General features: G+C 43.7%; 7 protein-coding genes across 12 annotated transcripts in view; 4 read left to right on the top strand and 3 right to left on the bottom strand.

The window, feature by feature from the left end:
• The window catches only part of LOC147128235 (pleckstrin homology domain-containing family G member 1), a 59,668-nt gene extending 47,701 nt beyond the window's left edge, over window positions 1-11,967 (bottom strand). Inside the window, exons 1-3 of one of the 3 annotated variants that reach the window (XM_086018849.1) lie at window positions 11,631-11,967; window positions 9,960-10,050; window positions 9,609-9,743 (exon numbers count right to left, since the gene is read on the bottom strand). In XM_086018849.1, the coding sequence (XP_085874975.1) occupies window positions 9,609-9,615 (7 nt within the window). In that variant the 5' untranslated portion in view covers window positions 9,616-9,743; window positions 9,960-10,050; window positions 11,631-11,967. Of the gene's footprint in view, window positions 1-9,608; window positions 9,744-9,959; window positions 10,051-11,146; window positions 11,317-11,630 lie in introns of those variants that run through there. The other 2 variants (XM_086018851.1, XM_086018850.1) reach the window with 2 other exon arrangements.
• LOC147128237 (uncharacterized) lies at window positions 2,870-5,487 on the top strand. Its single transcript, XM_086018855.1, has 2 exons — window positions 2,870-2,905; window positions 4,432-5,487. Exon 2 carries the CDS (start codon window positions 4,457-4,459, stop codon window positions 4,856-4,858), a length of 402 nt encoding a protein of 133 aa, XP_085874981.1. The 5' UTR covers window positions 2,870-2,905; window positions 4,432-4,456; the 3' UTR covers window positions 4,859-5,487.
• On the top strand, window positions 5,861-10,366 carry paplnb (papilin b, proteoglycan-like sulfated glycoprotein). The gene is made up of 13 exons (XM_086018853.1): window positions 5,861-6,193; window positions 6,419-6,497; window positions 6,690-6,799; window positions 6,879-6,939; window positions 7,044-7,146; window positions 7,223-7,350; window positions 8,227-8,535; window positions 8,607-8,783; window positions 8,983-9,133; window positions 9,215-9,295; window positions 9,386-9,533; window positions 9,622-9,700; window positions 9,977-10,366. The coding sequence occupies exons 2-13, from the start codon at window positions 6,438-6,440 to the stop codon at window positions 10,187-10,189; spliced, it is 1,620 nt and encodes a 539-aa protein (XP_085874979.1). The 5' UTR covers window positions 5,861-6,193; window positions 6,419-6,437; the 3' UTR covers window positions 10,190-10,366.
• On the top strand, window positions 11,281-13,106 carry erh (ERH mRNA splicing and mitosis factor). Of its 2 annotated transcripts, none has more exons than XM_086018857.1 (4): window positions 11,281-11,442; window positions 11,657-11,744; window positions 12,322-12,442; window positions 12,505-13,106. In XM_086018857.1, the coding sequence occupies exons 1-4, from the start codon at window positions 11,440-11,442 to the stop codon at window positions 12,599-12,601; spliced, it is 309 nt and encodes a 102-aa protein (XP_085874983.1). In that variant the 5' UTR covers window positions 11,281-11,439; the 3' UTR covers window positions 12,602-13,106. The 2 variants fall into 2 exon arrangements, with proteins under 2 accessions (XP_085874983.1, XP_085874982.1); XM_086018856.1 differs by having other exon boundaries at window positions 12,499-13,106.
• A 344-nt stretch (window positions 13,107-13,450) lies between these two features.
• acat2 (acetyl-CoA acetyltransferase 2) lies at window positions 13,451-17,124 on the bottom strand. The gene is made up of 9 exons (XM_086019424.1): window positions 16,974-17,124; window positions 16,067-16,201; window positions 15,811-15,992; window positions 15,250-15,367; window positions 14,940-15,083; window positions 14,599-14,721; window positions 14,372-14,526; window positions 14,175-14,285; window positions 13,451-14,114 (listed from the first exon to the last, which is right to left on the bottom strand). Exons 1-9 carry the CDS (start codon window positions 17,020-17,022, stop codon window positions 13,944-13,946), a joined length of 1,188 nt encoding a protein of 395 aa, XP_085875550.1. The 5' UTR covers window positions 17,023-17,124; the 3' UTR covers window positions 13,451-13,943.
• A 235-nt stretch (window positions 17,125-17,359) lies between these two features.
• Window positions 17,360-23,855, bottom strand: wtap (WT1 associated protein). 3 transcript variants are annotated; one of them, XM_086019420.1, is made up of 9 exons: window positions 23,436-23,855; window positions 22,936-23,112; window positions 22,416-22,453; window positions 22,276-22,331; window positions 21,496-21,554; window positions 21,272-21,390; window positions 20,642-20,820; window positions 18,872-19,026; window positions 17,360-18,492 (listed from the first exon to the last, which is right to left on the bottom strand). In XM_086019420.1, exons 3-9 carry the CDS (start codon window positions 22,443-22,445, stop codon window positions 17,873-17,875), a joined length of 1,218 nt encoding a protein of 405 aa, XP_085875546.1. In that variant the 5' UTR covers window positions 22,446-22,453; window positions 22,936-23,112; window positions 23,436-23,855; the 3' UTR covers window positions 17,360-17,872. The 3 variants fall into 3 exon arrangements, with proteins under 3 accessions (XP_085875546.1, XP_085875547.1, XP_085875548.1); XM_086019421.1 differs by lacking the exon at window positions 23,436-23,855 and having other exon boundaries at window positions 22,936-23,159; XM_086019422.1 differs by lacking the exons at window positions 22,936-23,112; window positions 23,436-23,855 and adding an exon at window positions 22,673-22,907.
• Window positions 23,856-24,236: 381 nt separating this feature from the next.
• On the top strand, window positions 24,237-26,354 carry sod2 (superoxide dismutase 2, mitochondrial). The gene is made up of 5 exons (XM_086019431.1): window positions 24,237-24,280; window positions 24,981-25,180; window positions 25,354-25,470; window positions 25,676-25,855; window positions 25,930-26,354. The coding sequence occupies exons 1-5, from the start codon at window positions 24,252-24,254 to the stop codon at window positions 26,073-26,075; spliced, it is 672 nt and encodes a 223-aa protein (XP_085875557.1). The 5' UTR covers window positions 24,237-24,251; the 3' UTR covers window positions 26,076-26,354.
• Window positions 26,355-26,924: the final 570 nt, after the last annotated feature.

Here is a 26,924-nt window from a genome sequence, read left to right as displayed (position 1 = left end):
GCTAGCGCTTCGCTAAAGTTAGCGTGCAATTAGTTCACACTATAATGAGCTGTGAGGGGAGCGGAGGCAAAGCAGATTTCCCCTGGTGTCTCAAAACCTGCTTTCCAGCCTCAATAAGGCAAAATGAGGTCCTTGCAGAGGGCAGGAAACATCCTAAAGGAAGCGAAAGATGACAGCATGAAATCCGTTGATGTGGAATTCTCAAACAGCAAAAAACTCGATTCGGCCAGACAACAATGACTGGGTCAACATTCCTCGTTTGGTTCTTGTCTGATGGATTGTTTCGTCAGAGCGTAGTAGGTCTGTTTTCAAAAGGCACTAGGCAATGAAACGCACATCCGTTCTCCTCTTATTTGAAATGTCTCTCATACCAGCTCAAGCTCTGGTTTACGTTACTTTCACGAGCTCTCAAGCTAAGCGATTCGTCGGGAAAATGAGTGAGGTAAAGCGATCGCTCGGGCCCGCGTCGCACTCGACGAGCCTCTCGAAAATCAACTTGACGCAACTTAACGGACGTCCTCGTAATTTCCTCCAAAATTGATGTGCTCTTGTTTATACTTTAACCTCGCACGAGAAGGAGTGTGTCTGTTCCGACAGCTCCCGGCGTGTACTCGACAGCTTAATGGTCTTTATTTATGTTAAAGTATCATAAAGCATGGTTATGCAACTCAGATGAGCTATTTATAGCATCTTCCAACAGGTACCCACTACATTCCTGGCATTTCCCCCCCCCCCCGGTCAAGTCCCAAAGATTTGTGTTGCGTCACTAACAGTATGGAAAAGTCATTCTCTGAAAGCGAGGGAGGTCTCATTGTTTGAAAAAAAAAAAAAAAAAAATGCAGCCATTCATGCACTTGTACTCTTCCCCCGAGGGACAGGATCCGCAATCCCACCCATTTACCAGAAAAAGGAAAGTGAGATCCAGATATAAAAGTCTTGGGGTGGAGCTCAACCGAGAACTGTTTGTGCAGTTCCCCTTTGAAGAAAAGACTTACTTGCGGAATTTAGTTTCGAGTTCTGTCTTCCTCAGTTAGTCGTTTATAATTTTGGTTGACCAGCCAAGACAAATGATGCGACATGATGTTATTTATTATACCTTAACTAAAAGCTTCTGGGGCACTAACAACAAAACTACCAGATGGAGAGCCATAAATCTAATTATACAAGCACACCCAGTAAGTCCGTAAGTGGTGTTCAGGAGGGGAGGGGGGGGTAGAGACATCAAACCAAGTCTCAAGGGACCCTTCGAGTGAGGGTTCGCCACCGCAAAGTGCCAGCCTATAATTCTTTCCCATCCTACGAGTGGCAGGGAATTTATATGCTTTCGTTTGCGTGAGAGGAAAACGGAGTCAATTTCTGCAGAAATGAGCGGCGGTGATGACGGGATGTCTGAAAATATTCGACAGAGATGAACCAGATGTTTGTTTGTTTTTTTCGGATGAATCAAATAAGGAACAGCGATGAGTTCACAGGCAATTGGAGAGCGAAACACTGGCAGAGCATCTGAGGCTATTTATTCGTCTCGGGTCATTGTTTTGAATCGATGGTAAATGAGTTTTCCACTCCTCACCATTTTAATTGCCCTCCGTGGACAAACTTCAACCATCTGAAGGAGGAAACATTTACATGACATATTTTAAATTAAAAACGGATTTTTGGTGTTGTGTTGTTTGAGTTTATAACATTTCCCCGGAAAAGTATACACCGATGTATATTTGATGTCTTATATTGTACTCCAATGTTGTGGAAGAGCGCAAATGAGGGCCGGAGATAAGAATTAGTATTAGCTATAACCTCACTATACATCCCATCAGCTGCAAGCTTGTATCTATGTTTGACTGCATTATCCCAGTCAAATAAAGATTGATTATTATTATTATTATTATTATCATTATTATTACATTCAATACTGATTTTCCACTGAGCAGTACTAGCATGGCTCACGTTAGCAAGTTAGCGATAATGCCTCGACAGTGCGTCACTAATATGATATGATATGAAGTTCTAAAATGGTCCACATCTGATGGGTGTCTGGCAGTTGTTGCAAGTGTTTTTGTTATTTCAAAAAAAAAAAAAGCCTCATGAGTGAATCTATTCCGCCAGGCACCTCTGACACTCATCTGGACCACAACAATGATCCTTTTCTCTCCTCTGCCTCACGCTTGGCTGGGCTCCTTGAATAGCAAATAATCCATACTCCTGAACCCCCCACACAGCTCTCACATGCGCAAGTGCACACACATACATACACACACACACACAATATTGGAACTTAAATGATCGCATGTGTTGGGCAGGCTCTCAGACAAACGGGAACCCTCACTTGAAAGTTTAAGTTACAAAAAAAAAAAAAAGTTCCACACACATCATCCTTGACTAACACTAAAACACACATACACTCACACACACGCACGCAAAGAAAGCACACAACTTCATTATGCTGAGCAGTCCAAACGACAATGTCACAACACTGCCCTCGTGAGAACATTTGAGGGACTGACAAATGTCCGTTTGAACGCACCTGCAAAATGTGATGTGAAAATGATGTGCAATAACTACGAAAGTCCAAGACGTCTACCGATTAAAATATTTAAAAAATTAAAAAAAAACTTCAATGTTCTTTTAGAATAAAGTCTATAGCTCAATATAAAGGCAGCAAAATAAAAATATTGGGCTAATATTTGGTGGGGAAAAAAATTGAAAGATTAATAATCAGATTAAAACGAGGCAAAAAAACACATTAATGAAAGCCAATGTTTTTGTAATGTATTTTTCTTGTGAGTGCCTGCGTGTGTGTGTGTGTGTGTGTCTTGAGAAGTGGGCGAGTTCCTCAAAGTATCCACTTATCTTCAGTCTACATGCTGAAACATTGTGGATACTCTGCACATAACAACGAGACAAACAAGTAAGGCTTTCCCTTGTTTTAGCTAATTTGTCCTACGCGATTTTTACTCATTTGTTCCATTTTCGGTGTCACTGCTGCATTGATTAGTTTCAGCTACTTTTTTGGGGTTTTTTTTCCCGTTTTTAACTGCAATGCAATGCTGTGTAAAAATTGTATGCAGCAGTGACATCAGGAAGTTTGCTAATATATTTCAATGTGTGACAAACTGTGTCAATATCTTATGAATGTGTTTTAATTCAGTTTATGTCCACCATTAAGAAACTGAAAGATTACACAAGTCATCAGTTGTCTCTTTTGCATCTTGCAGCAAGACTGATCACTTTCCATTAATTATGCATAACGTCAAAATATATACATTAATAAACTATATATGAATCCCCCCCGCCCCCGAAAAAAATTCAGGCAGATTTTGTTGTGTATTTAAAGGGCCGTCCCTCGCAGAGCAAGTTGTCTTGCCTTGATAAGCGACGAAGTGGTGAGGTCACCCTCAAGAGTCCTTATCTCTATTGACATTTAGAGGGTAGGTACCTTTGCGGTGCTATTTTTCGTTTTTTACACATGCACAAGATCCAGATATGTTTCTCAGTTCCATTGAAGTTATTTTATCCCATGAAGTGATGGTGGAAAAAAAAAAAAAAGGAAATTGCTGCATAAATTTGTGAGAAAACCCTCACGAAAGGCAACTCCAGTGCATGTACGGACAATTAATGAACCCTCGAGCCCCGTCAAATGATATTGTTTCATCACTATCTGTCTTATTAGCGCGTCCCCAGATTGTCTTTGCCTGACGGGTGTCTTTGTCATTTTTACAATTGAATACGTTGGAATGAAACTGCATTCCAAGTACAGGCAGGGGCGGAGCCACCTGTTGGGCGTGGCCACCCCGACATCTCGGAGGCGACTTGGGTAAATGTCATTCTGTGGTGGTGACAATACGTTTCCGACTTGCTGCCGTTTCCACATGGCCACATTGCACACAATCAGCAATGCTGAGAAGGCATTGTTTATCGTAGCCGTCCACAGGCAGGGTTTCATGAAATAAAACGCCCAACACACTCATAATACAAGCAAGAAGAAATTGAAGTAAAAAGCAACATTTAGAATTGTAAAGAACGAACAGATTATTGCGTCATTGTGCTTCTCAGTTATAATTTAATTGAGCGTCAGCCGTCGATGACAATTGATCTTCAGTGCCCCATAATCCAATTTAAAATACGCGAATACGCCATTCACAACAACTATCGCTCTGTATTCAATATAATGTCAACTAGCACCAGAGTGTCAAGGCCGAGGTCGGCCGCTAATCCGTCTGCAGGGCGTCGCTTGGGATAGCTCCCCTAAATGGATTACAGGTCGGCGCATCAGTGGGCACCTGGACGCGCCCGCCCACACACGCGCAGGTGCCAAAGCACAACAGATTAGTCACGAGTGCCTTTTTCACCCTCCGCGAGGGGCTTAAAGTCGGCACAAGCCGATGGGCCGAGTAGCGCGTAAGCCGCAAGGTGAATCGTCCACTTGTCTTCCAGCTACGCGACAAAGGCATCACGAGTCATGGAAGAGGACTCAAAGCCAGAAGCGGAAGCAGTGGCGGGGACGTCGGCGGCGGGGACGTCCTCGGAGTGGACGTGGACGGCGGGGGCGGACAACGAGCAAGTAGGCGACAGCCCGGCGACGCTGGAGGTGACGGCCGAGAGTTTGAACGAGCTGATGAGCAGCATGGAGACCATGCTGTCGGACGTGGAGCACCTGAGGAGCCAGTGCAGCGTGCAGGCCAAAGAGCTGCTGGAGGCCGCCATGGAGCTGAAGCAACAGCAGGACGAGCTCAAGGAGAGCTACAAGGAGCTGGCCACCGATCTGCAGGAGATCATGGACGCCATGGAGGACCTGTGCATCACCAAGAGCGCCTTCGAGGCCAGAGAGAAGGACACGGAGAAGCTGAGCAAGCAGTTTTGAAGGCCACGGGTGACTTCAAGCTTTGCGGGGAGACGAACGAACGAGGGCTCTGCTTTTTAGATTTGAGTGTGTGAGCTAAAAGGTGTGCTAGGCTTTTTTTTTTTTTTTTAATGATTATGTTTTTGAACTCTGATTGCTTTGCGGGTATTTTTTCAGTCCTTCCCAATTTGAAATTGGAAAAAGTCTCATGTAGGGGGAAAAAAAAAAAAAAAAATCCAATATTACAGGACTCTAAAAAGGTGATCTGGGGTCGCCATGGCAATGACAGGTACACTGTAACTCCCGTGGACCGTCAAAAGTTAAGGCGTTAAAGCAGCTCCGCTTGTCTTATATAAAAGGTGTTTTTAAAAGTCAGATTATCACCAAGTTGCTTTCAGATGTGCCAGTGACAAAAGTGGCGCATTCGTTCGATTCTTTTGGTTTGTATCTGACAACATGATTTGCCGAGTCACACTGCTTTAAAATCAAGTAATTCCAACACAATTGTATAAAGTATAAATGAATTATTCTTGCTCAATGTCATATTTGTGTGTTGGTAACTGTCCCAGCCAAAAATGTTATCTCTTTCTTTTGTTTCAATAAAGTATTTTTCTTAAAAATCGTATTCAAATAAACATTTCACAGTGTCATTTGCGCTGACCTTTTTTTGGGAACATAATTGTTTTGTTGAACAGCTTTTATAGTACATACAGTACACAAGTACAGGACATACTCCACCCAGTGGCCTTTTCTGGCATGTGCAATACGTGCGGCCGCATAGGGCGGTACTGTACTGCTGAAGGGGCAAATATAATGTGAAATTGTACTTTTTTCAATTGAAAATTGGCCAAATGAATCATAATGTCAATTTGAAATGATGATGATTTTTAATAAATGTATTGAAATTAAAACAGTTCTTAAAATCCGATTCATCGACACAATAACCGATTAATCCATGCTCAAAATAAACGTTAGTTGCAGTCCCACTAAACATGCGATCCCAAAAGCCTTTTTTTCCGCCTATATTTGAATATTCTTGTATGGAATAATTCCAATAACTACCTCCGCCCCCTCTCGCTTTGCACTAAACACGTCAAACATGAGTCCCCGGACCATAAACACCCCGTTTACACGTAAATGACATCTTACATCTAGTGTGGACGTGGTATGTAGAGTAGAGGTATGGTTGAGCTCTGACACCTCATTGGCTGCAGTGCGGTGCTGAGGGGGGGGGGGGGCGAATCGTATAGAAAAGCGGAGTGAGTGAGTACGTCCCGTCACTTTTAAGACCCGCGACACATCTGCACTGCTGGTCTACTACTGGACTGCAACCAGTTGAGCATTCCCTCGCACAAGGTAAGAAGACAAGAACGATATTTGACATTGACAAAAGTCATGGCACAGATGGCATTTACACTTTAAATACGGCAATGTTTACACTAGTTCAAAACTATCCGAGTTAAAAAAAAATAAAAATGTCACGCATGGATATAAGATTAAAAGACCGCAACGGTTGTTACGCTTGAATGCATATACGGTAAAAAGTGACGTTTCATGTCTCGTCTCAAACGTTTTTCGCAGTTGTCCGCTGGTGATAACAATGGACAAGCCGGGAGTCTTGGCTCTCCTCCAGTTGCTGCTGGCTGTGCCCGCCTTTACAGTGAGTCTCACATCTGGTAATGTTTGACAAGCGAAAATGTCAGAACAGGATGTTCCCAAAACACATATAACGTGAACGTGCCGGCTACGGTATAAGTTACGCGTTCAACGGGGGAGCAGCTTGTGGTCTCATCCACTCAAAATATTTACAGTATGTGCTGAGTGAGCTTTTTCGTCTGTCTGCACTTAAAAGCAATCACAGTCACTGCAAGACCGCTGGGGGGAGTTTGGCCCCTTCGGCCCCTGCAGCCGCTCTTGCGGCACTGGAGTTGCAATGAGGACTAGGAAATGCATTACGTTGAGGTACGATGGAAGCAATACAAGAACCTCTCAATGAGATTTGTGCAGGATTTCTATTCACATGTGCTCTTTTTAATTTTAGGACGGATGGGGGTCACAACTGTGAGGGATCATCCAAGTCCTTTCAGACCTGTAACATGAACGTAAATATTTTCTGGCTTTGATTCAAACGTGCAGGTGTCCCGAATAAAATGAACGCCGAGCATAGCATTATAAATAAGTCCTTAATCAGCGTCCGCCGTTGTAGGAATGCCCGGTGGGGTCCAGAGACTTCCGAGAGGTGCAGTGTTCCCAATTTGACAGAATTTACATTCAGGGCAAACGTCACACTTGGGTGCCGTACTACGGAGGTATGCCGCGCGGTGCACACAAAAAGCGCTGGAAAACATGGCGGATACAACGCCTGGCGAATGTTGTGTTCTGCAGCCAACCCGTGTGAGCTGACCTGCGTCACCCGAGAACAAAACGTGGTCTACCGTCACCGGCCCAAAGTGGTGGACGGGACTCCGTGCCACGTGGGCCGAAGCGACATCTGCGTGGATGGCCAGTGCAAGGTGACGACATGGAACCAAGAAAAGGGAATTGCTTGATTGTTTGAGGGCTGCATGATCGTCTTTGATCATTTTATTTGCACATTTAATTGTGTCAAACAAAAGCCTTCGATAGATCAGGAAGTGACCCAAAGTGAAAATAACACACCCACTAGCCAGCTATGTCATCTAAATCGAAATCCAAAGGATTCTTCTTCCGCTACATGAGAGGGTGAAAATATTAGACACACTTCCCAGTTGTTTCATTTTGTATCACAAATTGACTTAGAGGCCTTTGCTTCGCTTTAGAGCGCCTCATTGTCAGGGTGTGCTTAAAGGGGAGGTCAACCCGAACATATTTTTTTCCGAAAACATGCTCTATGGAGTTGAAACACGGCATTCTGATTGATATTACGTTTGTGGAATAAGAGTTAATCCACCCGTTTTTAGCCATCTCTGGGGGTAGCCATTTTGTCACTTCTGTTGACTGAAAATGACGTCACAGATGCTCAGGGCTCAGGTGACGACCAATCACAGCTCACCTGTTTTCTGAAGCTAAGCCGTGATTGGTCATTACCTGAGCCCTGAGCAGTTGTGATGTCATTTTCTGTCGACAAAAGTGACAAAATGGCCGCCCCCTGAGATGACAAACAACAGGTGGATTTCTCATATTAATAATAATCAGAATGCCGTGTTTCAACTAGTGGGCCTGTATAGACCAAATTCTTGAAACAAACATATGTTTGGGTTGACTTCCGTTTTAAGCACACTTTAAACTTTAAACACTTTTCTGTGACGCGTCAAATTTAGAAGACACATTTTCGGGAACTTTAAGTGTGATCTCGGGGTGAAATAAAAATTTTTTTTTAAAAATGTGGTGCTCTCTGATTTATCTTCCAGTCAGTGAGCCAAGGGGTGATTTTGGGTCTGGAAGATGTCACACAACCGGATGACTCCGCCTCCACTGTCGCCCACCCCAGTGAGAGTCAAACCTATGAGTATAAAGTCAACGCCTACAGCGACTGCTCTGCCACCTGTGACGGTGGAATGCAGTATGGCACCGTGGAGTGCTGGCTTCAGGACCCACTGAGCCCCCGCATGGTGGATGAAACCTTCTGCGTTGAGCAGCAACTGCAAAGGCCGCAGTCCCAGCAGGCGTGCAACATGCACCCGTGCGGCGCAAAGTACAGCGCCTCCGTCTTCTCCGAGGTTGGCATTTCCGACCGTTTGCAGAGTGGGCAGAATTGAAGGCACTCATGCTGTCGTCTTGATTTCGCCAGTGCTCGGTGACTTGCGGGCAAGGCCGCCAGACAAGAGACGTGTTCTGCGAGTCTGCGGGAGGCGAACGTCTGGCTGAGCACGCCTGCGCAGACCTGCCGAGACCTCCCTCGGTCCAAGTCTGCACAAGACCGGCCTGCCACACACACGTCGCCTGGCACGTGACCGCCTACGCATTGGTAAATTTCACATTTGAGGTGGGAAGAGAGCAAGAGTCGCTCATCATTTGCCTGATGAGAAGCTCTCTTTTTTTTTTTTTTTTTTTTTTTTTTTTTTTTACTCATTCACGTTTTTACTCGACTTATCACAGTTTCAGAGGGTCTGAAAATGTCTGTCGGTTAATGAGTTAACTAACGGGCGTTTCTCTCGTGTCTGCAGTGCACTCGCAGCTGTGGCGGCGGTGTGAGAGAAAGGCAAGTGGGCTGTTTCGATGGCAACCTGAAGCCCTACCCGGTGGTCAGGTGCGGTATCACAAGGAGGCCTGGAACGGTGGAGGAATGCAACACACAGCCCTGCCACGAAGCTCAAAGTCAGAAAAAAAAGCAACTGGTGGCACGCGGTTTCGATCTATTCTTTTGCGTTGATTCCATCAATATTTTTTGTTCGCTAGGGGTCCCCAGTCTGCAGAGTCCAGGGATGCATGAAAGCACCGTGACAGGATTTATACCCTATGTTCCTGAAGAGCCGTCAAGTGTGTAGTAAATTTTTCTTTTGTTTGCATTTTTTTTTTTTTTTTTTTTTTTACAGCCAGATCATTGTGTCTGTATCCACTTGATTTAAGCTTCTGCGACCACTGACAACGATCCCAACAACAGAGTAAACGGGCCTGATTGTGCACGCTCGTATTATGGCTGCTGTCCCGATGGTCGTACCCCCGCCGGCGGGCCGGGCCATGAGGGCTGCGCCCAACCTGACTGCGTTAACACCAGGTACGTCTTTTTTGTCTTGTTTTTTTTTTTTTTTTTTTTAAACGATACAAGCAAATTATTGAAAAGGTAACATACCTTCCATTCTTAGGTTTGGATGTTGTCTGGATGGGGTCAGCGCTGCTAACGGATTCGGGAGAGCCGGATGTCCTGAATACCATACCACGGTGGTAAGAAGGCGGCTTCTTTTTCTCTTCTATTTGTGTGATGAAACTGATTTAAAAAAAAAAAAAGATACATTTGGTAAATTGCTACGTGAGTGAAGTATGGCATCAAGTTTGATCGTTTTGAGGATACACCGTAAAAAAAGGATTGCGAAGGCCTCAGTTTTATTTTGGCTTACATTTTTCATCGGTTTAGCGATACGATGCAAATTTGTTTTCTCATCAATTAATCTCCCACTGAAAATACGATACATGCTGCATTTACCTTTTATTCCTACGCAGCAGTCAAGAGATCCAGCCCCTCCAGCTCCACAGAGCGCCTGCTCCCTGCCACGTGACGACGGCCCCTGCGATACCTGGACGAAACGCTTCTATTACAACACAAGTAGCGGCCAATGTACAGAGTTTTGGTTTGGAAGCTGCCACGGCAACGCTAACAACTTTGCTTCTCTTTGGGAGTGTCAGAGAGCGTGTGAGGATGCGGCCGCATCCTAAAAACTTAAATGCTTCATTTTACAAAGTGTGCGTGATATGATTGAGGCTACATACAGTGTGTATTTGTACTGGACAGAGTTTCAAAGCAAATGTAACTCACCACCAGCTCCTTTCATTCGACTTTACAAAAAAAAACATGTATTGAATTTGTTCATATGATAAACATATTTCCCGCTTTTTGCTGTGATATTGTCTTATTCATTGTTGTTTTTTTTATGATGATAACTACTTTTTTGCTTTATTGTGTCGTGTGGCTCACGTGCAAGGGACAAAATAACATGATTGTCCAAATTAAATGTAACAAATTTTGTGTCATTTTTTTTTTTTTTTTTTTTTAATTCAAAAGGCCTATTCATCAGTTTATTTCCCTAATCGCTTGTCCTCTTTCTGGTCTGGTCCATCCCACCGGATGTGCACATTTAAAATGTGGAAATCAACCCAAACATATTTTTTTCAAGAATATGTTCACAGCAGGCCCACTAGTTGAAACACGGCATTCTGATTAATATTGCGTTTGTGGAATAAGAGTTACGCAGCAAAATGCACCCATTTTTAGCCATCTCAGGGGGCGGCCATTTTGTCACTTCTGTCGACTGAAAACGACATCACAAATGCTCAGGGCTCAGGTAACAACCAATCACGTCTCAGCTCCAGAAAACATGTAAGCCATAATTGATCGTTACCTGAGCAGTTGTGTTGTCATTTTCAGTCGACGGAAGTGACAAAATGGCCGCCGGCAGAGATGGCTAAAAACGTGTGGATTAACTCTTATTCCACAAACACAATATTTATAACAATGCCTTGTTTCAACTAGTGGGCTTGCATACAACATAAAAAACGGCCTGAAATGAATTATTTACAATGTACTAATTTGAAAAAAAGTCGAACATACCATCAGAATTTCAAAGAATTCAGTGACGTACAGTTGACAATGTATGAAGACCACACTTCACTTACTTGTTAAATTTGCTGTCTGTTTTGTTTTATTTGTCTTCTGTGTGAAGTTATGGCATGTGAAGTCTACACAATTTGTTAATTAATTGTTAATAAATAAAAATAAACTTCACTCTTACTTGGTAAACACTGTTTTGAAGCCCATTCTCCTGATACCGGAAATGTAATGACGCCACTTCCCTTCGCTATCTTGCCGTAAACAGCTTCAAAGCAAAGGGGATTTGTAAAGCGAAAAGTGCCGTTTAATCCCAGATTTGTCGTACAGAATCCAAAATACGTTTGAATTCAACACGAACATGGTGAGTGAATATTGTTTTAGGCGTGAACAAATTAATGTGCACCTTTTTACGCTGATGGCAGCTGCAGCTAAGCTAACGAGCTAGCTGGCTAATTGAGTCAAACGTGCTGTGCAAACACACATATAATCAACCAAAGAAATATTGTTTTAGTACTCATCATACGTAGTGTTTTGTGATTCGTGTCTCACCTTTTGACTTCTGTCCCATTTGCCAGTCGCACACGATCCTGTTGGTTCAGCCCACCAAGAGACCCGAAGGCCGGACATATGCCGACTACGAGTCGGTGAATGAATGCATGGAAGGTCTGGACCATGCACCATTTTAACCTCTTAGCTCTCTCGACTCTCTAGGCTTAACTCTACCTGTGGCTTATCTTTAGCAGTAAATATTTGCAAATTTACTCTCATCTTGCAATTAACTCAATTATTTAATTTAGTTTTGCAATTATCGGAGTTCTAAGCACGTCCCCGCCGACATAACACTGCTACATTTGCAGCATGGCTGTGTGAACAGAGATGAGTTAATTGACAGCAGCTTAGTCAAATCAGTATTGCAAACTCAGCAATTTGGTCCCTATATTTAGTGATTTTCCCAACCCTTTTAGCTACTGCTTTTACAAAGATTATTTTGATGTTAAGAGACAGACATGAGCAGAATAACTCATGTTGTTTTCTGCATGTTGGCTTGGTGTGAAATTGTTTGAACATTTCAAATGTGGTGTTAATGTACAGTATTAAGTGGTGCGTTTATCTGCATGTTTTGGTAAAAGTGAATCCCCCTTTTGCTTTTAATTTTTTTAATGAGCAAAGGTGAAGAAAAAAAGATTGAAATCTGTTTAAAAAAAAAAAAAAAACGTTTTATCCTGCATCTTTCTCCCAGGTGTGTGCAAAATGTATGAAGAGCATCTCAAGAGGATGAATCCAAACAGCCCGTCCATCACATACGATATTAGCCAGTTGTTTGACTTCATCGACGACTTGGCGGACCTGAGCTGTCTTGTGTAAGTCTCTTGAGTGTTAACTTGCATTCTTCCAAATTTGAACGCGCCTTTCTCAGTTACAGAGCGGACACCCAAACGTACCAGCCGTACAACAAAGACTGGATCAAGGAGAAGATTTACGTCCTGCTGAGACGTCAAGCACACCAAGCAGGGAAGTAGCGAGACGATTTGCCCAAAAGGAGGATATGGAGCATAGCTACGTTTCAAAAACTTCTATGTAATAGAGGACGATGGCGTACTTTGATGAGAGGATGTCCATTTGCTTTCGAGGAAGATCTGGGTCACCTAGCTGTGGCCTTCTAGTTTCTAACTGAGTTACTCTGTTTTGGTTTTTTTAACTTGCTATTCTCAATAACTCGTCCAAGCAAAATCGCAGTCGGTTTGTATTTTATCTTTTTCCATGCAGTGGAATTTCAATTTCAATTTTTATGGACTTACTTGACCTACCGCTAATTTACAAGAGTGTTTTTTATGTTATTCTGACTAGTGCAGTGGTTACTTTAGTGAAACTTGATGCTGTTTTTTTGTTGTAAACTATTTGTTTTTACGTTGTATCGGATTCCGGGGAAACGGCAACATGCGGCTGTTTTTTTTTGTTTTTTTTTTAATTAAATGTAAGGATTTTGATATTGGAACTGTTCTTTAATAAACAACTTTGGGGTTATCACGCATCTTTTGCAATTTGTGCCCACATGCATATGTCATTGGATGTATTCATCACAAATGCACACATGTAAAATGGGAGAATAATTATGCACTTGGTTTGCTACATGAATATTGTTACTAATTGAATGCTGGATTATGCAAGTATTGTACATTAAGTATTTTCAAATGCAAAGATGAGTATTGTTAGTGAATGTATATAATAGTAATATTTACAGTGGTAACAGCACATTTCCCCATTCTGAGACTAATAGTCTATCTTTCTTCCCTTGTCAAATTTATATATATATTTTTTTAATTATCACAACAAAATGTTAAAATGTAAAAAAAAAAATCACAACTTCCTTGAAAATAGACCACTTTTAATTTCATCACAAGGTAGTTATATTTTAAGATTCTGAAGGGTGTCCTTGCAAAAAAAATTCCCCTACAAAGGGATACTTTTGCCCTCGAGTTTGAGAAGCTCATACTTACAGGCAATACAAGTCAGTCTAAGGCGAGCATCCATGACCCTGTGGCACATTATAGTTCTTAATTCATGTTACATGAAATCAATGTGGAATGTTGCATTGGAAGCGCAATAAGGACGCCCAAAAATTACACTTAACCATTAAGTACCTCTTACAGAGAACATATAAAGCATTACAGTGTTAGTAATAACGTATTTAATGAAAAACTACAACTGTATTTCCCTCATGTAAGCCCTAGGGATGTTTATTTACGCTACTGTAGGCATTTATTAGAGAGGAGGCCACTATTTGACGAGGCTGAGCTCCAAACTCACCAGTGTCAAGCAGCTACTTGACGGAACAACATTTGACGCGTAAACAAGGTGAGATCAGAGTCTCTCCACGCACACGGCGATGCCCATCCCTCCTCCGATGCACAGCGAGGCCACGCCCGTCCTTCCGCCGGTCCTCTGGAGAGCGTGCAGCAGCGTCACCAGAATCCTGCAGCCCGACGTGCCGATGGGGTGACCCAGTGAGATGGCGCCGCCGTTCACGTTCACCTGAAGCGGGAAATGAGTTTCGTGATCATTCAGACTTTTTTTTTTTTTTTTAAATGGTACCTTTTCTTCTTTCAGTCCAAGCTCTTTAACAACGGCGATGGACTGTGCGGCGAAGGCCTCGTTGATCTCAAAAAGATCAACCTGGTCCAGTTGCCACCCTGCCTTCTCAACCTATAAAAAAAAAAAAAAAACATTTTGCAACGTCTGATTTTGTTGATTGGTGTTTTATTCAAGGACGCCGTACTGGTGCCACTCACCGCTTTCCTGATGGCGGGTATGGGCCCAGTGCCCATGACGGACGGGTCGAGCCCAGCTTGAGCCCAAGACACGATCTTGGCCATGGCCTTTATGCCCCGCCTCGAGGCCTCCGATTGGCTCGTGAGTACGACGGCGGCCGCGCCGTCGCTGATGCCTGCCGCATGGGAAGGTTGTCAAATATCCCGTTCGAGAGTTCATTTGCGCCTGTGTGCAACGTGGCGCTCACCTGTGGCGTTGCCAGAGGTGACGGTGCCGCTGGCGTCTTTAATGAAACACGGCCTAAGCTTGGACATGCTCTCAAGATTGCTGCCGTGCCGAGGGAACTCGTCTGCCTTCACTTCTAATGTGCCTGAAGAAGTGAGAGGGTTTCGTTTTAGTTTAGCCGTTGTTAGCAATGTTTGAATGTTGTTATCTTTGTCTTATGTTGTAACGTGTTGATGTGTCAAGAAAAATAATCAGCAGCAGCAAAAATCTGGAAAAAAAAAAAGGAATCAACTGATTTTCAAATATCGGACGATTAATCGGTCGGGCCCTGTTAATCAGTGAAATAATCCATTTGTTACGTGCCTTTCCTGGATGGAACCACAACTGGGACAATCTCCTGAAGGAAGTATCCCGCTTTCTGCGCCGCTTCCACCTTGTTCTGCGAGCGGACGGCGAAGACGTCCTGCGCCTCTCGACTGACGTCCCACTGCTTGGCCACATTCTCCGCTGAGGGGGGAAAAAAAAAAAAACCACACATTAATGGTGAAAAAATGTTTGCAATGATTATCTTGATCTCATTTTTTAATCTCACAATTTGACATTTGAACAGAGGGGGTGTAGACTTTTTATAACCACCGCATACGATTTCAATCATTTTGCGCCACCGCCACACCTGTGATGCCCATGTGGTAGCCGTGAAAGGCGTCGGTCAAACCGTCGGCCACCATGGAGTCCTGCAGGGAGGCGTCGCCCATTCTCAGTCCTGCACGCATGTGCAGCGTGTGCGGAGCCTGGAGTTGAACATTGGTTTAGTTAACGCCAAGTTTACATTGGTACGTCATTAAAATTCAATACAGATATATCAATCATAGTTATGAATAAATATGTATCCAAATCATTGTGCAACATTTCATTCTATCACTGTGTACTAGACTACGAAGACTGCTTATATTAATACAACAAACATAAGACAAATGCATTTCATATTTTTGTTCTCATTTGTGAAGTTTCATTTAAAAAAATTCAAATACATAAAATCAACAAATATAATACTGAAAAACAATAATGATTATTTATCCAAATGTTTCTAGTGAATCACAAATTAATTTAAGTGCTATTTATACTACTCATTAAATTGCCCTTGAGAAAGGAAAAGGAGTTTAAAAGGATCCATTAGAGAGCGAGCGGAGACTATGTTTTTTTTTGCTATGACGCCAACTACTGCAATCCTCACCCTGCTCATACTCTCCATGCCTCCTGCCACCACCACGGTGGACTCCCCAGTCTGGATGGACTGAGCCCCCAAACACACAGCTTTCAGCCCAGAGCCGCACACCATCTGGCAGCTCCATGCCGGGACAGAATAGGGGATGCCTGCACCGACGCTGGCCTGACGTGTCGGGTTCTGCCCGTGCCCTCCGAGACAGAAGGACAAATCAAATATTAGTGAGTGGACGTTCACCAGTTTTGTTCATGGCCGCTGGTGGTACCTGCCGTCAGGACGTGCCCCATGATGACCTCAGACACATCTTCTGGACTCACTGCAGCCCGCTTAAGGACATCCTTAATCACCACGGAACACAGATCATGTAAAGGCACCGTGGACAGAGATCCGTTCAAAGAGCCTTTAGTGGGGAAGAAATGGAAATGAAATTATGCAACTTATCCCACTGGACAGGAATTTGGATTTGTATGAGAGCAGTGTAGTTGCTCTACCTAGTAAGGTATATTACAATTATTATTATTCGTATGAATAAAAAAGAGTTTAATAGTTAAACAACATTAATCTTACAGTTGTTTGTATTCAATGTTTATCATAAAATAATAAATATATACGTAGATTTATGCTAAATATTACTACATATGAAATTGTGATACATAAAACTCAAAAATATACTCCGTACATTTCAAATAATGTAACTAGTTTATCAATCAATTTTGAATTTTATTCCACAAAATGGAAAACAAAGTAGTCTTTATCAGTAATTTGTAACCTATCATATCCTAGTCCAATGTGCTCTCATATTGTCAGTACCATGTTGTCAGTAAACCAATCATATCGTGTCATGTTCGTGGCCCTATGGCTAATCGGCCAATCACAGCCTTCGGCCGAGAGAGGCCACTTGACTGCAGCAAATAGGAACACAGCGTGACCGAACGTCACGAAGTCGCAGATTGATTGGACTTTCAAATTTAGCTGAAAATACATCTTTATTTACAATAATGTTACACAATTTAATACTTTCAACACACAATTTTGTGATACCTTCCAGGTGAATTAGTCGAGAGTATGACGAGACTCGGTAAAAAAATTACACAATGAGAAAAATACTTCCTAATTGAGGAAGTAAGACGCTTTTAAACGAATGAGAGTGCTGTGGACAGTGTGTACTTTACCAATTGGTGTCCGCGCGGCAGAGACGATAACAACAGGATCCTTATTCATGTTGCTGAAAGGTTGTCTGCAGTCTGCTGCTTCTTGCTATGACAGGACTGTCCTGTTGTGCGCAGATCCGGTTTAAAACCGCTGCTGTTACGTTATGTAGAACGGCACACCAGCGCCATCGTGTGGAGTGGAAGTTATAGAGCTCCCGTTATGAATCGACGCACAGTCGTGCATCATACCAATGCTTTTTAATAGTTAAAAATATGAACTACTTTATTGAACAATAATGCTGAGAAAATGTTGAGTCCTAAAACTGCTATTTATAAAATTATCTGATGGCTAGCCTGTTTTTAAGCGATGAATGCGTTTCATGTCAATGTACTGATTAATAACTGGCTTTTCCTTAGTATTAAAATTCTTTATTGGTATTTGGTCAGTACATGAAAAGGACTGAAGTCAGGATATGAACATCTCTTAGAAACTACTCACAGAATCTTTTGAACTTATTTTTTTTTAAAATGAAATTTTAAAATTGAAATAAAAAAATATGAACACAGGTCAACAGCTAAGTGAGATGTTTATGCCGCATAATTCTGAAACTTGACAAGTTACAACAGTGGATGTGAGTGGCCAACTCAAGTCAACAGCAGACTGAAACATACTAGTGTTGATGTGTTTTTCTTATCGTTTTAAATCAAACATCCACTCAATTGCGTCTAACATCAACCATTTCCCATGTTCCCAAATGTGTTTCACAAGAAGCAAAAGGGGACGGGCAGGAAAACAAAATGCCTGACAGCAGTGCTGCATTACACACTATGAATTTGTCATCTTGTTCTGTATTTTGTATCAAAAAAGGAAAAAAGAAAAAGAAAATAAAGACCATACGTTTTTTTTTCTCATGGGTACATTACAAAACGGCGCCGTCGCTTGTGGTGGAGTCCAGGCCGTTTTGAGCGTGCCGTGAAGTCCTGGCGCCCTTGGTGACCTGGGCAGCAGCCTTGTCCTCGTGGGGGTCGGTGGTGGAGTCCGTGTCGTTCGAGTGCTGAGTCAATGAGGTCTCGCTGCCCGTCGGAGAGTCCACGCTCTCGTACCCTGCGCTCAAAGCGGCCGGCGCCCCGGCCCGGCCGCCGTGGCTCCCCGACACCTCCTCCGAGTGGTTGGACAGTTTGGTCTCGGCTTCTCCGGGGCTGGACGCCATGGGCGACATGGCGAAGTCTTCGTCGGTGCTGCTGACCTCCCGGTACAGGCCGGGCGCTGCGGCGGCGCCTTTCTGGGAAGCCGCCGCCTTGCTGGGCCCGTTGGACACCCTCCCGAAGTCTTTGGCGGCGGGGTCCGAGGGGGCAGTGGCCGACTCGGACTGGGTGGCCGGCTCGGCGCCCGCCGACGTCCTGCTGGACCCGGCGGAGGCCCCCTGAGGGGGCTGGGTGAGCTGTTGCCGGGTGTCCTTGAGTTGCTGCTGCAGCACCAGGATGGTGCTCTGCATGCCCTCCACCTCCTCATCCAACTGGATGATGAAGTCATTCAGCTCTAAGGGGGGCCGGGGCAACCGGCGTCACAAGGTAAATAGCGAGAAGGGCTGATAGCAGTTATGAACAATGACGAGCATGAAACGACTTCCCGTTCCCATTACGAGTGTGCCAACCATCTTAAAGCGGCGGTCAAGGTTTAGAGGTGCCAAAAGTAAATCGCCAACTAATCGACTACCAAATTAATCGACAAGGCCCCCTAGTTTTTAACATCCAACCGAATTAGTCAGAATCAGTTAAAAAAAAAAAAAAAAAAGTGGGCGAGTACGTCAATCCCTCTCGAGTGACATTGCTCAAAACAGTAATCTGGGGAAAAAATGTCATTCACTAAAATGATATCCGATTACTCAATTGATTCTAAAAACCGTGTCGGCGCTCACCATCTTGGCTGCTCTTCAGCTCCTCGCTGTACTTCTTCTGCAGCGCCAGCTCGGCCTCCAGCTGGGCGATGCGGCCCTGCGACTGCTGCTTGCCCAGCTCCTGGTTTTCCTGGATCAGCATCCGACACTTGGCCATCAGCTTCTTCCCCGTCTGGCTGCAAGGGAAACAAGGCTGACATCACATGGTGAACCAGGAGACAAAAACATGGCGAGGCAGAGGCACTCCAGAGACGTACGGCGCCCACGGTCCCTTGTGACTCGCTACGACTTTAACTACCATCAAATGTCATCAGCATAGAAAACGTGGAGAGAAATTGCTCACGTTAGGAAAAACACTTTTGCACGCGACTGAAATGAAATCTGTGTTTTGAAAAGACTCTTGAGGGTTACCAGAAACAAGCCAGTGCACGTGGGTGAAATGTGATGAAATGGGAGTCACCTCAATACATTTTCAACAGGAGCACGTTGCAATCTGGCCCTGTCAAATCTCCCCCACAGTCAAAAAAACAAAAGAAAAAAAAAGTCAACTGAAACTTGAGGAGCTGAAAAAGGTTACTGGGTGGCGGCTTTGTGAGGTCATGACTTTGAACACAAAACAATCAAAAGAGCCAACAATGCTAAAACAGTCCTATTGATTGCACAAAAAACAAAGACTGCACCACAGACATTTAAATATTCCAAAATCAGATTTCCTTAGGAATTAACTGGCCCTCAATGCAGACGTTCTTGTTTCATATAAAAACAAACAGATGTTACCGTCACCGTATCTTTAGCAACTTTCTGTCATTACCACAGCACTTCATTTGCTGGAAGTGGGGGTTCGAACCCTAAAAGGTTACGTCATCGAATGAGAATGTTAATTCGAGGGGGGGGGGACACAAAATGGCCGCGAGAGAGAAGGATCATGAGCTCACGGGTAAACACACAAATACAAAGCGGTACATCGTCATCAACTTGAAAGAACATTTTGTATTGACAGCTTGCAAGCGGGGACCCGCGTGCGCGTCGAGCGGCGCGCTTTCGCCCCGGCGTTCGGAAACGCGCCGCTCGCCGACGATACACACGAGCGAGCCCGGCGATAGGAAAACAAGTCACAACATTTGAACAAACAGAAAACATGGAAACACACTACCATGAATGAGCAGGGGGGAGGGAAGTGGGGGCGAGCGGACCCTCGACCCAAAAGTACATTGCGGGTGAGGTTCGTGGCTCCGCCCACAGTTCTAGTCTGACTTTAAACTTGTGCTGCGGTGGTATTCTAGACTGTCCCACAAGTCAGGACGCTTCTCAGGTACGTGTGGCCTGTTCCACAGTTTAGACGAGTACGACAATTGTCTTTAAAGGCTTCCAATTGCGCTTTTTCGGCTAGCTGCCCCCTATTTTAGCTGTCAACTGTCTGAGGCAGGCGGGCTGGGGGCGGGGCATATCCGTGTGGTAAAGGGACAGTCTTCAGGAACAGTCCGGACTCCTTCAGGCCCTTTGATGTCGACGAGAGGGGGGTGGGACACACGTGTCACCTGACCATGCTCTTTTTTTTTTTTCTAAATCAACCTAATAGCGTGCGGCTGCCGCAGCGCAGATCAAAAACATCAAAGTTTGGGGGGTTTTTTTTTCGGTTTGGTAGTTTGACTGGATTTAGTCAGTTTTTCCCCCCCCACCATGGTTCCTGCAGCGAGAGTGAGGGTGGTGGGGGCGTGCAGAAGTCTTGACTTCTATTGGGGAGGTGGCAGTTTTGGAGGGGGGGGTAGGTGTTATTTTGATTGTCGTTACCTATCAGGTGTAAATTTCCAGGCACTCAGTTCATTTTGGGCCTGCTCCAGTTTGTCTTTAGTCTGTTCCAGTTCGGCCTTCATTTTGAGGAAAAACAAGTTGATGGCCGGGTCCACCATGGACGAGCGCAGTTGGGCCGCGCTGGGCTGCTGGGCTTGCTTCAGGTACTGGATGTGCGTCTACGGGGGGGAAACAAAACAGTCACTGGGCTGCACAAAAGACTATTCGTCCATTGTGATGACTTCTTAAAAAAACAAAATTAAAAATTCCAAATTTGTACACGTCAGTATGCATTATTGGTTTAACACTTTACCTAATCAAAATAAAGCAGTGCATGTGTTTTTGTATACACTGAAATGTGCAATGTTTACATCCACGCTCCTGGCACAAGCAGTGCCGTCGTGAATGCTTATTTGTAGGAATGTTCGATAACACTTTTTTTCCATTTCGATACCAGTACTAGTATACGTGCCAGGCCAGTAAGTGGAACAAAAAGATGTTTTTCGACTACTTGTCAGAAGAAAAAAAAAAAAAAAGTCAAAGTCGTTTGTCAGTCCACTGAAATCAGTAGCGATGTGGTAAACACGAAGTTGGTTGGCAAACATAAATTATCCAATAAAATGTACATACTGTGCACTCCTGCTCCTTGGTGGCAAGCCGCATGACCAAGATGTTCTCCCTGCGGGCTGAGTCCTGCTGTTGCTGCTTGAGCTTCTCCTCAGATTCCTTCAGGCCTGTTACGTCGTTGGCTGGTGGTCCCAGAGAAGAAAGAAAAGGCATCAGGAAACTAATTCAAGGGCCATAAACAACACGCGTATGATTGCCTTCAAGTGTGATTGAGTTTGTGTACTTACAACAAAGCTCTGCATATTTGGCCTCCAGGACCTGCACATACGACTCGTGCTGTTTCCACCTAATGACACAAGAATACATGTGACATGGAGCTGCTTGAACTAAAAGGCGCATAGCACACCAAAGATGTAATAATACAGTGAACCCTGGTTAATAGCTTGCGCTACTACTTATTTCTGATTTTAAAGTGATTGTTTTATATTGATTTGGACAGTAAACATGAGGGCTGAACGATTTTGAAAAAACAACCCAACTGTGACTATTTTATTAAACATGTGCTTATTTTTTAACAAGGATTTCTTCGCATTAATTTTGAACAAAAAATGAAAATACAAGGCAAATGAACCATGAATTAATATAAAAGACACGTTTTTTTAATGTACTTCACTTAGATATGCCAAATTACTTAACACTTTGATTTTCAGTCTTTTGAGTGTTCACTACACAAACTTGACTAAATCCTCAAGTGTGGCGTGAATGTAAGTCAGTGATAAATTCGAATACAACAATAATGCAATGCAATATGTAGCTTCATCACTTGAACTTTTCATGTAACAATGACATGAAACTGTAATCGTAACTGAAATTGCATTCAACCACATTGAATTCGATTAATTGTTCAGCCCTAGTTCAAAGCATGTGGGAGAGGTAAAACTATGATTTTAAAATGAGGGATTTCTATTTCATGGGTTTTGATCCATGATGTGTTTCTGTGGAACACATCCCCCGCCATAAACACGGGTTCACTGTACTTTGTGTATATATAATGTGTATATACATACCGTGTGCACAGCTCCTCTCGGGTCAAAGTCTTCATATCAGATTCACTGAGGCGAACCTTGAAGAAGAGACAACAAAGGGCAGTCAACATCAGGGAGACATAATAGAATGTAGTACCCGATTTAGGACAAAATAAACTCACCTTTTTAGGCAAAGGCTCCTCGTTGGTCATTGTGAACTCTAAAAAAAAAAAAAGGGAGGGGGCACAGTCAGTAGAATAACTGCTTTCAACACATAAAGACGTGATTAAGACACAATGAATAATTTCATTTTAAATGCATTGTTTTGTGGAGCACAGCATTGAAGCAGGACGCTAAAACGAAGGCGAAGCTACCGGCTAGCACAGAGCGTCCGTAGCCTCGCGAGTGTAGCGGCTAACAGTTAGCACGACATCCATACCATGCTAATGTTAACGCTCGCCCGCTAACTGCACGCCGCGTCGCCCCCGCTGCTCGAATCAAACATTTATGTCACCCCGCGGCGTGTGGCTTCCACAACCCCCCGATTTTAAAGCAGCAATCACGCCAATGTCGCCTCTGCTCCAGCCACCTTGTTATCACAAAATGGCGGTGAAGGAAACGACTCCCTCCCTTTCGCTCTTTTTCCTCAAACTAGCCGACTGTCGAACTGCACGAAACCGCGGGGCTTCACACGCCACTTACCAGCACCCCTCCACCTCCCGTTTGCGGCGGTGGTCTCCGGGCGTCTGGGCTGGAACGATTCGTTCACGGCGTGGCGTCGAAGGCGAGGTTATATTTAGGCAAGGCGCTCCGTCATGTTGTTGTGCGAGGGGAGGACACAAGCGGAATGGAGCGGGTGAGCTGGATGGCGGCCACCTCCTGCGGAGTCACACAAAGAGCATAGCAGGGGAAAAAAAGAAGAAAAAAGACGACGTGTCACTCTCCAGCTGTTTAGAGACACAAAATGAACGTTTGACTATAATGGACACGAAGTACAGTTCAAAGTATTATTTGTTGTTGAATATTGTCCGCCAAAATTAAATTGTTTCTTAATTCAATTTAACAAATTCCTTCACATGTCACAACTTGTTCAAAGCATTCCAACTTCAGCTCATTCGGGACACTCTGGGAGCATTTTCACATTGCCCAAAGTACACATTTTCTCAGTAAAAATCTGAAATGGAAATATTTTACATATTTACCTCCTGTTTATGCAGCTCTTGACCGTTTTAAACCATCCAATTTACAGGGACAGGGGCGTGCAGAGGGTTGGTGGGGGGGGGGACCACAGTGCTGCAACCCGATTGTGGTTTTAAACTATGGTTAGGGTTGCAAAGAAGGATTTTAATCTAGGGTTAGCGTGTCAAAGTAGGGGTTCAAACAAGGGTTTCAAACCAGGGTGCAGACAGCGGAGCCAAGAGGGGGCATCCGGAGCAGTTTCGTCGTTGCTGCTTGATGAAGGTGCATGTTGAAGGGGCAACCTGCTGTGATCGAAGGGCATAAAGTTGGAAAAATTCCGTCCAATTTAAATACATCCGTCCAATTTGAATACATTCCAACTTCAAGTCTCACATTTCAGCATTTCAATTCAGTGTCAGCTCTTGATTATGCACACATAATTCCGACAGAGTTTGTACTCTCGTTGTGTTTCATGCCTCTTACTTTGATATACAATCTTTGGAGTGCAGTCTGACGTGCTCGAAGTTTTTGTGATTTAGCCCTTTTAAGCGTAGAAAACATTTTCAAATATTTCATACATACAAATATTATTAGTTTTATCTACGTTAAGAGTTCTTATTAAATTTGTGGTTTGAAATGTAATTCAGAAATACAAATTCCACACAATATGTTCTAATTTATATAAATGTAGCTTATATCATTTCGATACACCCCCGCGTGTTGACAATGGTACGGTCGAACGGGGCTGTCAAATTCAACTCGCCGAGTTGAGTTCAAGGGCAGTCATTGAAAACATTCAGAAAAGAAACAGCCTCTGTCCCGCAAACATCATCACCAACATGCTGTGCAGAGTTGCTCATATACGCAGGTAAAGCGAAAACAACTCACCTGTCAGCGTCTTATTGTGCACTTGCTATACAGTGTCACGACTCGACACTGCTGTGCAGCTTATGCAAAGCTAGCCTAGCACATGCTAACACACTGGAGCTGTCTGGCTAGGTTAGTTTGTTGCGCACTCTTTTTGAAAGACGCACAAGGCTGGCAAATCTTGCGCTTTTAATGTTGTGTTCAGATAACATTGATGCACTTTTACGGATAACATGTTGCCAATTTATTTCAAATCAAACCCTAAAACGTGTAATTAGTCCCTTTTGAACTATCATGAGGCACTAGCTTGAAGCCAAAAAGTTAAACATTGTTGACCAAATGTTAATTGATAAATGTGCAATATGAGGCACCATGATAGTCTAGTATAGTGTTTCACAATCTGTTATGAGCCATGATACGTTTTACTTGATTAAAATAAATATCGCAGGCCACATCTCAGTCTCTAATTACTGACCAAATTAATGCCAAACAAGTGTGGTGTAAACGTCAGCCGTGCATCCGATTACATCAATAATGCAAACACATTTGCAGCTCTATCGCTTAAACTTTTGATATGATTTGATACATAAACATGTGGACTAGCACTTCTTAGGCACTGAAGGCACTTATCTAGAAACTCGAAATAAAAAAACTCAACAGTGATCCGAATGAGGACAGATGTGTCACCGTACGGGTTTCAGGTGCGCTGCTAGTTTGAGTCAAGCCGTGCAGCAGGTGTGCAGACAGAAGCACACACTTCCTGACCTGACATACGACTATGGCGCCCTGGAGCCTCACATCAACGCCGAGATCATGCAGCTGCACCACAGCAAGCATCATGCCACGTATGTCAACAACCTCAACGTGACTGAGGAGAAGTATAAGGAGGCGCTTGCAAAAGGTAGTAAACTGACTGACGTGTCGGCTAATTAACTACAAGTAGTTTGTCAATTACAGCGGATTAGTTCAAATTGTCCGGGTGATTGTCTGTCATCCTTTTTTTTTTTTTTTTACGTTTTGTGCAATGTAACAGTTATGAACAATTTTTTTTCCCCTCATCATTGTGTGTTTTAGGAGACGTGACGGCGCAGGTTGCCCTTCAGCCTGCTCTCAAGTTCAACGGAGGAGGTCACATTAACCACACCATCTTCTGGACAAACCTCTCTCCCAACGGTGGAGGCGAGCCACAAGGTAACATTAGCCGATTAGCGTAGCTTCCTCTCTGAAGTAATTGGTCGGATCTTCGCGAGGGGGGGAAAACAAATCTATCAAAGGCCATATTCCCTTTTGGTTGTTGGAAAGTTGGACTCTGACCCCTCGTGGTGAAAATATCATCATTCCCAACATTGTGACTAACAATCAGCTCATGGTGCTAACTGGCAGCGTTGTTTGTCAGGGGAGCTCATGGAGGCCATCAAGAGGGACTTTGGCTCCTACCAGAGCTTGAAGGAGAGGATGTCTGCCGCCACGGTAGCGGTTCAGGGCTCAGGCTGGGGCTGGCTGGGCTACGACAAGCAAGCCGGAAGACTTTGCATCGCAGCTTGCGCCAACCAGGATCCTCTGCAAGGGACCACAGGTCAGCATCGTCTCACTCGGTTTTCCTGGAGTGTCTTTTAACAGGTGCTTGATGAACTCCCTCTGCTCCCCCAGGTCTCATCCCTCTCCTGGGCATCGACGTATGGGAGCACGCCTATTACCTGCAGTACAAAAATGTCCGGCCTGATTACGTTAAGGCCATCTGGAACGTCATCAACTGGGAGAATGTGAGCGAGCGTCTGCAGACTGCCAAGAAATAGACTCAGCCATCCATACGTGGATGGAAAATAATTGCAGATGATTTGTACAATTTCGTATCATGAACACCCTGCACCTACTTGTGTTGCAAATGCATTACCAAAGGTCCTCTTCCTGTCTATAAAGATGAAGTGACTTCATGTCAAAAACTGACAGCTTACCTAAATCTTGGTGGTTGTACATGGAGTGATGCAATCATGTTGGAATCTGTCACGGTAAAACCAGTTCATGTAATCAACGTTGGTTTTTTGATGTGCAATAAAAACATGACTTGGATTGTATGGATTTTTTTTTTTTTACTTAAAATGTATTGACTGCGTCACAGATGTCCATAGCAAAAGAAAAAACAAAATCTAATGAGACATCAAATGAAAAAGTGTAAAAAGTTAACAGTACTTGTATCTACTGCCGTCTAGTGGAAAGCATGTCCCTTTTCACAACTGCAAGCAATTATGGAAGTGTTGTGGTAGAGTAAGGGAGAACGCTGTCCAGCTACAACAATATAGCAATGCTAAGATAGCATTAGCACTGGAAACAAGCCAGTTAGCAACGGCTGATTCCGTTGGAAGCATTACGCAGTCGTAGTGTTATAAAACCAAACATTTAAAAGTTACATTTTTTGGAATACATTCAATTAAAAATCAGAGGTGATAACCGTACCTGTGATACGCCTTTGTCTCCGGTTGATTTTCGTCTGGGGATGGTATTTCTTCAAACTCCATGTGGTAGACAAGCACAGAAAACTTTTAGAGAAGACTGACTTCTAAGTTTTTCTATAATTGTATTTTTTTTTTCCTTTAAAGAAAATCTCTGGAAAAGGGTTTCATTCTAAATGTTTTCTTAAAATACAA

This window comes from Filicampus tigris, chromosome 20 (assembly GCF_054856515.1).
Source record: "Filicampus tigris isolate MCC_2025a chromosome 20, RoL_Ftig_1.0, whole genome shotgun sequence".
NCBI lineage: Eukaryota > Metazoa > Chordata > Actinopteri > Syngnathiformes > Syngnathidae > Filicampus > Filicampus tigris.
This window is presented reverse-complemented; position numbering and strand designations above follow the sequence as displayed.

Excerpts from the sequence above, each read along its gene's own strand:
- acat2 (XM_086019424.1), bottom strand. The coding sequence starts at position 17,022 with ATGAATAAGGATCCTGTTGTTATCGTCTCTGCCGCGCGGACACCAATT. Across the intron at positions 16,202-16,973 it reads TGCCGCGCGGACACCAATTG|GCTCTTTGAACGGATCTCTG; the intron begins GTAAAGTACACA and ends TCCCCACTAAAG. Across the intron at positions 14,722-14,939 it reads TGTGGTTCCATCCAGGAAAG|GCACATTAGAAGTGAAGGCA; the intron begins GCACGTAACAAA and ends TCACTTCTTCAG.
- wtap (XM_086019420.1), bottom strand. The coding sequence starts at position 22,445 with ATGACCAACGAGGAGCCTTTGCCTAAAAAG. Across the intron at positions 22,332-22,415 it reads AGGAGCCTTTGCCTAAAAAG|GTTCGCCTCAGTGAATCTGA; the intron begins GTGAGTTTATTT and ends CTCTTCTTCAAG. Across the intron at positions 20,821-21,271 it reads CCAAGGAGCAGGAGTGCACA|ACGCACATCCAGTACCTGAA; the intron begins GTATGTACATTT and ends TCCCCCCCGTAG.
- erh (XM_086018856.1), top strand. Across the intron at positions 11,745-12,321 it reads GGTGAATGAATGCATGGAAG|GTGTGTGCAAAATGTATGAA; the intron begins GTCTGGACCATG and ends TCTTTCTCCCAG. Across the intron at positions 12,443-12,498 it reads GCGGACCTGAGCTGTCTTGT|TTACAGAGCGGACACCCAAA; the intron begins GTAAGTCTCTTG and ends CGCCTTTCTCAG.
- LOC147128237 (XM_086018855.1), top strand. The coding sequence starts at position 4,457 with ATGGAAGAGGACTCAAAGCCAGAAGCGGAAGCAGTGGCGGGGACGTCG.
- paplnb (XM_086018853.1), top strand. The coding sequence starts at position 6,438 with ATGGACAAGCCGGGAGTCTTGGCTCTCCTCCAGTTGCTGCTGGCTGTG. Across the intron at positions 7,351-8,226 it reads GCGTGGATGGCCAGTGCAAG|TCAGTGAGCCAAGGGGTGAT; the intron begins GTGACGACATGG and ends TTTATCTTCCAG. Across the intron at positions 9,134-9,214 it reads GCCCTGCCACGAAGCTCAAA|GGGTCCCCAGTCTGCAGAGT; the intron begins GTCAGAAAAAAA and ends TTTGTTCGCTAG.
- sod2 (XM_086019431.1), top strand. The coding sequence starts at position 24,252 with ATGCTGTGCAGAGTTGCTCATATACGCAG. Across the intron at positions 25,471-25,675 it reads CGGTGGAGGCGAGCCACAAG|GGGAGCTCATGGAGGCCATC; the intron begins GTAACATTAGCC and ends GTTGTTTGTCAG. Across the intron at positions 25,856-25,929 it reads TCCTCTGCAAGGGACCACAG|GTCTCATCCCTCTCCTGGGC; the intron begins GTCAGCATCGTC and ends CTGCTCCCCCAG.